General features: G+C 43.2%; 1 protein-coding gene across 1 annotated transcript; it reads left to right on the top strand.

Moving 5' to 3' along the window:
* Nucleotides 1-4,670: 4,670 nt before the first annotated feature.
* Nucleotides 4,671-6,230, top strand: LOC124986980 (sperm motility kinase 2B-like). Its single transcript, XM_047555841.1, has one exon. It carries the CDS (start codon nt 4,671-4,673, stop codon nt 6,228-6,230), a length of 1,560 nt encoding a protein of 519 aa, XP_047411797.1.
* Nucleotides 6,231-12,067: the final 5,837 nt, after the last annotated feature.

The following is a 12,067-nucleotide window of genomic DNA, read 5'->3' as shown; positions in this document are numbered from 1 at the left end:
CAAAAAATACATTTAAACTAATTTGATTCTAGTAACACTCAGTTTTTGAACTAATCCATGCTCAATCTCACTGCCTATGCCTTTAATCTAGATTGGCGGTACATAAATATATAAACTATGTCTTTGACATTCTTTGACTTTTTAGCTTAATTAATGGGTAGGTAATTTTAGTGTATTTTGGTGTGCACTTTATGTTTTAATAAATAATACATTTTGCATATGCTAAAAACAAAAAAATAAATAAATAAAAAGGCAACTTTAAAAATAGAAGAGGCCAGGGCATTGGGGCACCTCTGCAATCCAAGCAACTGGGGAGGCCAAGACAGGAGGATAGGAGTTCAAGGCCACTCTCAGTAAAACAAGGCACTAAGCAACTCAGTGAGACCCTGTCTCTAAATCAAATGCAAAAGAGCGTTGGGGATGTGGTTCTGTGGCCAAGTGGCCCTGAGTTCAATCCATGGTACAAACATAAAACAACACATAACCAAACAAACCAAAAACCCATTTTTGTGAGCTGTTTTAACAGTTACAAGTGCTTTGGGTGTCAAGTCACAGAACTCTGATAGTGGCTTTGAAGGATAGAGTCTATTTATTTTCACCTGACACGAAATTTGAGAAGAGGTGGTTGAGAACACGGTCTCTGCAGCTCAGGATTGGCAGGATCAGAGGCATTGTGATGCTCTTGTTGGCAAGAAGCCTGCCAGAGCTCCAGGCGGCCCTGCTGCGCCCAGCGCCCGAGGAAGCAAGAGGCAGTGCTGACCACTTGGGTTCCTCATCTCCCAAAGCAAAGCTTTGCCTGAGCACCTGCAGCAGACTTCTTGGACTTCACTAGCCAAAATTGTCAAATGGCCACCTCTAGTTGACTCTGGAAACTCTGGGAAAGCGATTCTTTACCTTCTCCTGTCTCTATATTAAAGTGCGCTAGAAATCAAAGAATAACCACCATGGCTTATAATCTGCATTTTATTCTCCCTGGACACCACGGAGGCTGAGAGAACTCTTACCTATAGAAGTCACTCTATGATTATTAATTGATATAAATCACATTTGTCTAAGAAATGACTTTAAAATTAACAAAATACATACTTGGGAACAGATTTTGAAATAAAAATTTACAAACGATCTCTCTTTTAGAATTACGCTTTGGGGGAAATTTTTCTGAAAGTAAAGAAAGTGAAGAGAGATGAGGAAAGTTGATTTTTTATTTTCATTTGTTGTAAAATATTCTGTTTTTAATTTTTATGACATGAAGATGTGTATGTAGTCCTTGTTGAGTTTCCCAACAAAATGGTCTTCCAATGTTGTCTTCAAGCCCTCGCTGAGCTGTGTGGAGAGGGTGGGCGGCAGGGGTGGAGAAGACACATTTGAGAAGGCATTGGAGACTCCAGAGTGTTCCATCCAGCCATCCAGCATCACCTCCGTAATCCCACTGGCAGCGAAGGAAGAGGTACACCCCTGAGGAGGGCTGACCTGTGGCAGCAGTGGCTGGGTGCTTCACCCCATGTCCCACAGCCTCTGAACCCCAAATCTCTTCTCTCCTGGCCACTGCTAGAGGTCTCCCAGAGAGTGAGCACATGGGCTTTGGGGACTGGACATCTGAAACCACCTCAGGGGGCTACTTACATAAAAGCCAAGTGACCATCAAGGAAATAAAGTTTCTAATAGACAGATATCTTCCAAAAGGTCTTCAGGTAGAGATGATATCCCTGGAGAATTCTACCTCACATTTGAAGCAGATTTAATACCAATTGTATACAAACATTTCCAGGAAGCAGAAGCTCGGGGAACGTATCGTTATGTACTTGATGAAGCTGGTATGACCTGACCATCAAACCAGAAAAGACGCTGGTAGAATAGATCCATCAAAGAACCCCAAATCGACAGACCAAGGTCCATCATGAATATAGACACAAATCTCCCTCTACAAGACACTGGATTGAAACAACCAACAAAGACATAGGGTCGAGTGGATTCATGTAGGCAATTACATGACAATATTCAACACCTACTGAAGAGAACTTCAGAGAGGTAGGACCAGGGAGTGTTAGGGATCATATTAGATGCCCCAATAACAGGTATAGGTTCAAACCTCCACACCCAAGAATGAGGCTCTCTTGTCAGAAATGACATTGTTAGGATGAAATGATAGAAGGCGGGGTTGTAAGGGACTAGGGGTCCCTAGAAATCATGGGTCAGCGTGGTCTGTGTCGCGATATGGAGGCCAGGCCACGTTTGTTTCAGTGTGACTTATGCTGTTACATGACTATCTTCTCTCCTGTTCAGTTGATGTGTGTAGCGAAACAAACATCAAAGATACCAATTCCCTTACCTCTCCCTTTGGGTATGACCTATAGGTAGTATTCCTCTGTGGTTCCCGGGGTTCCATTTCCCACCAGATAGGAATACCACACCACCCTGATGGGAATCTGTGGCAGGGGAACATCACTAGTGCAGGGAATGCTGCTGCTGGGCCTCACCATGCCCACCCCTCAGTCAGTGATGTCACAATGTCACATGTGCACACAGTGTGCTCAATACAGAACAGAGTGGGGGTTTTCTGCTACGTTATTCTCATACCTTGTAGAAAACAAGTGGCATTGGCTTTTATAATTGTCACAGATTCGACTTACCAGAGATCTTTCTGTCTTCATTGAGATCTGAGTACCTCATCCAATGACCTTCAGGTCAACCTGAGGAACTCTCCTCACACAGGAACATCTAGTAGGGACCAAATCCTCAAGAGAGAAGATAGGCCATGAGGCTCCAACTGCAGGGATGGGAGGTGTACTTTAAGAATGCTTCTCCAGCCTGCCCAAGGAAGCGGTTCACTTCCCAGCAATGCACACACCCATGCACACACACAAACACAACACACACACACACACACACACACACGCAGGAGTACATTTTTCAAGTTGAGAACAATGTCCTATGGCTGTGTATTAATTAAGTTTATCAATGCTGTGGCCCATTCACCCAGTAAGAAAAACTTGGAGGAGGAAATATTCACACAGGACTCAAGGTTTCAGGGGTCTCCTTCCATCAATTACTGACTCTATTGCTCTGGGCCAAGGTGAGGCAGCCCATCATGGGGAAAGAGCCCAACAGAAAAGCTTCTTTCCTCAGGGCAGCCAAGAAGCAGGGAGAGAAGGAACATGGGGCAATGGTTACAGGGATGAAAAACCCTTCCAGGGCATGACCCCAGTGACCCGCTGCCAGACTACCCAACCACGTTCCACCTGCCTAGAGTAACCAGCAAGTCAGTCCATTGAACCTAGGATGGACTGAAGGTTATGGCTCTCCCAATCCAATCATCTCACCGCTGACTACCCCTGCACTAGCAGAGGAGCCTGTGGGGTGGGGGGGCATCTCACGTCCAAAGGATGACAGGCTCTAATCCTCTATACTCGGGACATGGAGTAGCAGAATCACACATGCAAGTCTGACCTGAGCAACTCACTGAGACTCTGTCTTGAAAAAAAAAATTCTGCAGAAGTACGTGAGTGGTAGAGAGCATTTGCCTGGCATGTCCCAAGCCCTGGCTTCAATGGCCTGTATGTAAAAAGAAATAAAATATGAAACAAAATAATAAAACCAAGAGGAGGACTTGAGAGAATGAGTTCAACACTCTGACCCTCCATCATGGGAGGAGACAGCAACAAGGTGCTTTGACCTAGAACTTGCCACTTTCCAGAACTGTGGGAAGTGGAATGCTGTTGTTAATAAGTTACCCAGTCTAAGGTACTGCGGTCACAGGGGCAGGAAGGGACCCAGGCATCTGTTAGGACACCTTTGCTGGTTCTAGGATCTTGGCTTCCGTATTTTATCCTTTATCACTTTGAATGTATCAACCCTGGGCCTTTGGCCATCCAGGGTTTCTAGAGCGAAATCTGATGAGAACCTTGTGGGGAAAGGCTGAGGAATGCTCCCTCCCTCTCAGCCCCATAGGTGTTCATGCCAAGCTCTAGAGCATCCTAGGGGACAGAGCATTTGGTGGGAGCATCACCATGTGAGTGAAGTGCTACCTCCCATTGACACCAATCATTCTGAGATGAAGAAGTAGGAATTGAATTCTTGGAGTGTAGATATGATGAGGCCTGTAAAGCCCAAGTGAGTAGGGATTTTCATCAGACTCTAGGTGAAAAGAGCCCTGAAGGATCTGACAAGTTTCAATCTCTAAACGTGTAACTCTCAGTGTGCACACCCCCTGCAACCAAAAGCTTGTGGGGTCCTTTCTTATTCTTCTTATGAGAGCTGGACAGATCCTGGAGGCCCCAAAGTGAGATGACCACTGGGGTTTCTGGCCGGGCGTGACCGGGTCATTGCTTGCTGTGACCTCACAAGGAGCCACTGTGATGGGAGTTCAGCCACCGGCCATATAAGAGGGTGGCTGCGACTGGATTTTTTGTCCATAAGTACAGGAAGCTCTTGGTGGTGACCTGTTGGACTCCCAGATAGTGAGCGTTTTTGGTGGTTGGTGGCTGGTGGTTGGTGGTTGGTGGCTGGTGGTTGGTGGTTGGTGGTTGGTGGTTGGGGGTGGTGGTGTTTTGGCATTGTTTTTTTGATTTGGGTTTTGTTTGTTTTGTCTTTTGGTTGTTGATTTGGGTCTTTTGTTTGAGTTTGTTATTTTTTTTTAAGGTAGCATCCTTAGTTGTGGTTCAGGCTTTAGGATGTGCAGTCAGTGCAGTCAGACTAGTGTAGGGCCACAGGGGCCCAGCTCCTGCTACGAGGCAGTCCTCACCGACCACTACCAGGTCGTGAGGGAGCTTGGCCAGGGGGGCTTCAGCCAGGTGCTTCTAGCCCGCCATCTCCTCACCGGGGCAGAGGTGGTGGTGAAAGTCGTGCCCAAGACAGAGGGGAACCAGCCCGTCCTACTGGAACCGCAGTGGTTGATGGCCCTGGAGCACCCATACGTGATCCAGCTGTTCCAGGTCATCGAGACCGGGAGCAACATCTACATGGTCATGGAGCATGCAGGTGGGGGAGAGCTCCGGTGCTGCATCCCGGCGGCAGGTGGGCTGAAGGAGGAGAAGGCCCGCAGGACCTTCAGGCAGATGGTGTGTGCGGTGCGCCACTGCCACGATCGGGGCATCGCGCACCTCGACCTCAAGTCCGAGAACTTCGTGGTGGACAACAGGGGTGGCAAGGTCAAACTCATAGACTTTGGCCTGAGCGCCAGGGTCCGGCCTGGGCAGAAGCTCACCAGCTTCTGGGGCACTCTGCCATACCGTGCCCCTGAAATAGTCCTGAAGCAAGAATACGAGGGTCCCCCGGCGGACGTGTGGAGCCTGGGGGTCACCCTCTTTCTTATGCTCACAGGGAGGCGCCCGTTTAAGGCGAGCACGGCCAAGGGCCTGCAGAGGCTCATCGTGCAGGCCAGCTACGAGCTCCCCGCGCACCTCTCCCAGGAGGCCCGCAGCCTCATCCAGCAGATGCTGACGGTGGACTCCGCCCAGAGGCCCACCCTCGAGCAGGTAATGGGGCACCCGTGGCTGAGCCAGGGCGAGGAAGCTCCTCCCGGTCCTTGCGGCCAGCCACTGCCCACGCGCCCCGACCCCGCCATCATGACCATCATGTTTGACATGGGCTTCGACCCCTACAACGCCTGGGTGTCCCTGGACCAGCGGAAGTTTGATGAGGCCATGGGGACCTATCTTATCCTCCTGCACCAGCGAAGGCAGGGGGCGGGCTGCGAGCTCCAGGCGAGGCCTGTACGCCGTCCGGTGGTCCGGCCTCGGCCAGGCCCCGCGGATCCCCCCAGCATGCATCCCAACAAGTGCGCCAGCGAGCCTGCCCTTCCCAGGCCCGGTGAGCAGCGGCAGCCCGAGGAGGTCAAGTCATCCGGGCACAAGGGCACCGCAAGTGCCCGTGTGCCCGCGATTCCTCTGCGCTTCTTCCGTGGGGACATACCCCCTCCCAGCCCAGCCTCCAGGCCAGACCCTGTGCCCCGCAGGCCCGACCACCCCAGGCCCAGGCCCTGGAGGCTCCTCAGCAGATGGGTAGCACAAGGCCCCAGCTTGTCTTCCCAGGGTCCCTCCTCAGGTCAATCGGTTGACGGCTGCAGGGGCTGGAGGGCGGTCACTAGGAGGATCGCCACCTGCATCCGGCAGCTGTGCTGCTGTGTGCCCTGCTTCCGCGAGTCCACCTCCAGAAGAAGAGTGGCACCCATGCAAGGAGGCCTCAGGCGCCCTAGGCTCCAAACCACAGTGGCTCCAGGGAACGTGCCCTGATCAGACAGACAGACCGACGGTTGGCCAGAAGACCCCCAGCTCTGAGCATCCTGACATGGTGGACGGGCACCTGTCAGGGCAAACAGCTTCAGCAGTGAGGCGTGCCACCTGCCTCGGCTTCCCCGTTCTCGGATACCAACCCACAGCGCATCTGGATCCACCGGGACTCTCCTCTGCCCCCACCTGCCACACACATCAGAGACTCTCTGCCCTCGGACATTCCCCCTGCCCTGCTCTTCCCTGGCCTTCCTCCCTGGCTTCTGGGATGGCAGACATGCTTCTGAATGAATTTCTCTTCCTCACAAACTGTATAATAAAATTGATGTTCCAAAAAAATAAATAAATAAATAAAATGTAATAAAATAAAAAAAGGTAAGAGTGTTCTGTTGAAGGTTTTCAGCCACGTCCAGCATGAATGAGAAAACTGCCAGAGGGTGATGTTGGCTATACATCAATCAATTACCCATAAATTTATCTAATCAATAAACACACAAGAGCCAATACTCTTAGTAAATGAGCGGGCGTGATGAATTGGGCCATACCAGACCTGGCCTCTGACAACATGGAGTAGACCAGCTCTCTTATTTATAGTCGCACAGGTAAAGGGGCTTCTTTGTGATGACCAGGATGTCGTGGAGTCAGGGGAGCCAATTTGCTCAGGGAAACTATCATAGAACCAGAGGGTGAACCACTCCCACACAGGCCACCTACCCCCTGGTGATCTGGGTCAGTCCTGGGAGTCAGGCCTCTGTGTCCTGTGGCTCAACGTCATCTGATTCTGTTAGATAGGGATGGCTCCCCACAGTTTTCTTCCTTTTTTCTGAAAGTCTTTCTCATTGGCTCCCTTTTTAAGGAATATTCACATATGGTGCTCAAAAAATCAAAATGTAGCAATAATATTCTAAGACCACATTTTCGTAGCCTTCCTGTAAAACAGGCAGACATCTTCAATGACAGCTCTACATCTGTAGATTCTCTGTATTAATTACACACACACACAAAAAAATTGAAAATGCTCTTACCACTGAATATTTCTGAAATTTTGTTGCTTTGAATTTCCCTATCAAAAATTGATGTTTAGGAGAGAGAAAATGGTCTCATCAAAGACTTCCTTATTAGTATCATGTGCAATTTGGGTTTTTTCACACTAATGGTTAACATTCAGAGACCATCTTCTTTTAAGCCTGAACAATGCATATTAGGAATAGAAATACTCAAAACTATGAAGGCCAATGTACCACAAGTAATGGAGACAGTATTTCAAGGGCTGAGCAAATGGAGAGTAGACCGGTAGTTGAAAAACCTGAAACTGACAGATCCCACACAGTTGACTACTTACCATTTTGTGGCATTTATGTGCAACGAATCCCTAAAATCATTGTATTTCTCTTCTGCAACCATAGATGTCTTTCATGATTAATGATCAGAAACCATCATAATAAATATAAGTATAGAGAGGATATTGTGTTCAAGGTTCTGGCGTATATTACAGCTCAGTAAGTACTGGAATAGCATCTGACCTGAAAACCACATTGTGTCATGACTATAATTTGTTCCGAATGTTCCATCGTAAGCACTGTCCTTAATAAAGAATGACCTTTGTGATCACTGTGCTTTGAGCAATATGATTCAGTAACAAAATTAATATTGTTGCAGTATATTAAATCTCAACAGAATGAGGGTCAAAGCGTGTGTGAGACAAATTGTAAGAATAAAATAAATCTTTTGGAACTGCCCTATTTGATTATTTAGGAGAGCTTAGATTAGACTGCAAAACCAAGTGTCTGTGTATTAATTCATCAGGACTGTATTTCTTGCTCACACCAAATAGTGTGAATTTGGTAACTCTCTGGGCAGCGTTCTTCCATGTGTGCCTGGATTACTCAGGATTTCTTATTCTTTTATCTCAAAACTGGACTCTCTGATAGCACTGTGGGGGAGAGGCAGAGGGAGAAACTCACTCCTTTCTCTTAAACACCTTGTTTACAGGGCACTGGTGGACACTGGACGTATTTCCCACTAACTGCAAGAGAGTTATAAATGTGGTCTGCACCAGAGAGTGAGTGCTAGAAATATCTGCTACAGAAATAGGCATAAATTTGAAATGGTTTTATAAAAGAGACTTTCCAAATTTAGAGTGCTTCCCTAAAATTTTGATGTTTACATTTGAATTTGAGAAGAAAACAAATTTAATCGTTCTTTCTGATATATTAATATATCAATGATTGATTTTATTAGCAATGTTTTTGAAAACATTTGAATGACATTTTGACTGCTCATAATAGACAGTGAGTTGATAACGGAAGATTTTAAGATAGTAAGTAAATTTATAAACTCCTTGACTATCTCTCAGGATTTACAGAATATAAAATAGAATTATTTATATATAACTTTTGGGATTTATATTCTATTGCATATATTAAGTTCTCTGAAACATATTAAGTTCAGTAATTATTCTTAAATATTGTTATTTTTTATAAAATTATTGAGGATTTCATGCATATATTTTCTTGTACAAATACATTTATCTGATACAGATACAGTCAAATGCTATTTTAACTGAATGTATTTTATTTCTATATGGAAATACATCGGGTAATTTAAAAAATAAGAACATTAACAAAATAATAATGAGCAAGTGTTCAACTATCCCAGATATAAAAACCTGAAACACATTATTCATTTATCTACAAATTATTTTCAGTTATGTTAGTAGTTTTAAAACCAGTCATCATTGATTTAAATCAAACTGGGTTGTAATCTACTATATTTGGAATATACTACTAGATGTGGTTTGTTAATACTTTCAGGGTGTATTTATTTTGAAATTGACATATAATGTATGTTTTACATATGATTTGAATGTCATGGTGCTATGTTTTCTTTCTTAATGTTATAATGTGATAATTCATTCTTTCCTTTTCCTTTTTCTTTTCTCTTTTCTTCTCTTGTCTTCTTTTCTTTTTTTAGTACCAGGGATTGAACCCAAGGATGCTTAACCACTAAGGTCACATCCCCAGCCCCTTTATTTTGTATTTAGAGATAGAGTTTTACTAAGTTGCTTTACAGCCTCAGTATGTTGCTGAGGCTGGATTTGAACCTGCAATCCTCTGCCTCAGCCCTCCAAATTGCTGGGATTACAGGAGTGTGCCGCTACTACCGGCTGTATTTTCTTAAGTCATTTATTTTTTCTTAACTTCTGGTAGTTGTTTGCAGTTTTATAATATGACAAGGAACATGATTTCTCTTTTTTAAACATATTTGATAATTTGTAGAATATGGAATTACTTTTACTTTGAATGTCAGAGGAAACTTAGTCATGAAATCATCCATTCTCTGTGTATGCCTTTTTGCCTGTATTTATTACAGATCTGTCATAGCCACATTTCCTATTTCTTCTTAAGGCTTTTTTTTTTTAATTGTTGTAAGTAGTTGCACATGACAGCAGAATGCATTTCAATTCATTGTACACAAATGGAGCACATTTCTCTGGTTGTATATGATGTAGAGTCATACCATTTGTGTGATCATAAAGTACCTAGGGTAATGTCAATCTCATTCCACCATCTTTCCCATTCCCATGCCCCCTTCCCTCTCCACACTCCCCTCTACCCAATCCAAAGTTCCTCCATTCTTCCCTTGCCACCGCTAGATTATGAATCGGCATTCACACATCAGAGAAAATATTTGGCCTTTGTTTTGGGGGGTTTGGCTTATTTCGTGTAGCATGATCTTCTCCAACTCCATCCATTTACTGGCAAATGTCATAATTTTATTATTTTTTAAGACTAAGTAATATTCCATTGGATATATATACCACTGTTTCTTTATCCATTCATCTATTGGAGGGCATCCAGTTTTTGAAAGTAATTTTGTACTGATATATGTCTATTATATTTAGATTTGCAAAACTGTTGTTATGGTTCTTTTATTATATTGCCTTTTAATATTTTAATTCCTACAGCTATGTTTGACAACTTTATTCCTTATAATCTTGTTATTCTATCTTTGTTCTCTGTCCCTTTCTATCTTGTTCTTTCTCTGCTTTTTTTTTCTCTCTTCTTGTCAACATTTGTCATTTTATTAGTTTTCTATGGAATAAAATTTAATATTATTTGCATGTTTAATTGTATTTTTCCCTCATACTTTCTTCTCTATTACCTTCTAACATTTTCTTTACTATATCCTATCTTTTGGAGAACTGTTTTCTTTATCTAATGTCCTAAGAATACACTTTTCTACCTTTAAAAGATCCATTACAATTTTCCAAATACATGAAGATGTTAGCCAACACATTTTTCTAAAAACTTTGAGACAATAGGATAAATGAAGGGTCCAATTTGAGAATAAAAGGTGGATGCCAATCTCATACAAACTGTTAATCCAATAGATAAGATTGTGTTATGCTTTGGATATGGGTGTCCCCCCAAAAGCTCATGATAAACAATGCAGCAATATTCAGAGCTGCAATGGTTAAATTATGAGAGCTATAACCATATCAGTGGATTAATCCATTTTCTAGATAAATAATTTGAATGAATTTCTGTGTGATAACTATAGGTAGGTGTGACTTCATTGGAGGAAGTAGGTCACCCAGGGTGTGCCCTTAAGGAATTAAATTGTTTCTCACTCATATCTCCTTCTCTCTCCCTCTCTCTCTCTCTCTTTGTGTGTGTGTGTGTGTGTGTGTGTGTGTGTGAGCTCTCCTCTGCCATGCCTTACCACCACAATGTTTGCCTCAACCTAGACCCAGAGCAATGGACTCAAGTGACCATTCTCTGAGCCTCTGAAGCCATGAAATGCAAATACACTTTTTCTCCTCTAAGCTGTTATTGTGTCACTGATGAATTGGCAAACATAAGTAAGTAGGTAGTTAGGTAGACAAACAGAACTCTTTAAAATGTGACCAACTTGAATTTAGAAAAATACAATTTTAGAATTTTCAATCTGAATTTCACATAATTAGGTTCACAGTGTGAAGGTAAATGGATATCTCCATAAATTTCCCTATTCATTTATGAAAGGTCCTTCTTTTATACATTAAATTGGAGGTACTTTCTCTCAGGTAAATTTAGTTTACCTCACCTTCTCGGTGGAATCAGAGTTAGAAGTAGAGAAAGAAATCTGAGTTTCACCTTATCCTGGGAATGTGCTAGAAGTCAATTTGATCATACAGTTTATTGAAGTCTTAGTGAATTGCCTTGGTTTTCTTTTAAAATTTTTGTCTTTGTGTCTTTTAATAATCAATAGTAGTGAGTAGGAATAAAACGCATCTTTCACCTTAACTTCCATTAATTACTTCAAATCAGTTTTCTCTCTTCTTAGGGCTATACTATGCCTAAAACAAATACAGGACCCCTTTATGAACATTTATACTGAGTATTTCAAATGATAGACAGCTCAAATATTTTGTTTTAAATATAGTAACTAACAGCAGCAACTCTTCCCAAAACAACTCTTCTTGTTGCCAAACATCATGAGAAGCATTATAAATGTAAATGAGGGCTTAAGGTAGTAAGTTAAGGAGAGCAAGAAAGACACTATGTCTCCTCAATTTCAGTAAAGAAGAAGATGATTTATTTAAATCTACCTGAGAAGTTACACAAACTTCCAAAGAAAGTGTGATTGAAAGAAAATTTAGAGATTATTCTCAGTAAACACTAAATGGCTGTATTGTTGTTCTTGTTATACATGACTGTATAATCCACTTTGACAAAATTATACAGGCATAGGATACAGCTTATTCTAATTAGGACCCCATTCTTGTGAGTTGGCCTGATGGTGGGGTCAATTTAATATATTGTGACACAATTATTTTTCTCATGTGTTCTTAAAAT

This window comes from Sciurus carolinensis, chromosome 6, assembly GCF_902686445.1.
Source record: "Sciurus carolinensis chromosome 6, mSciCar1.2, whole genome shotgun sequence".
Taxonomy (NCBI): Eukaryota; Metazoa; Chordata; class Mammalia; order Rodentia; family Sciuridae; genus Sciurus; species Sciurus carolinensis.
The sequence above is the reverse complement of the archived record's forward strand: the minus strand, read 5'-3'. Positions and strand labels throughout refer to the sequence as shown.

Bases quoted from the DNA above. Each gene is read 5' to 3' on its own strand.
- LOC124986980 (XM_047555841.1), top strand. From the start codon at position 4,671: ATGTGCAGTCAGTGCAGTCAGACTAGTGTAGGGCCACAGGGGCCCAGC.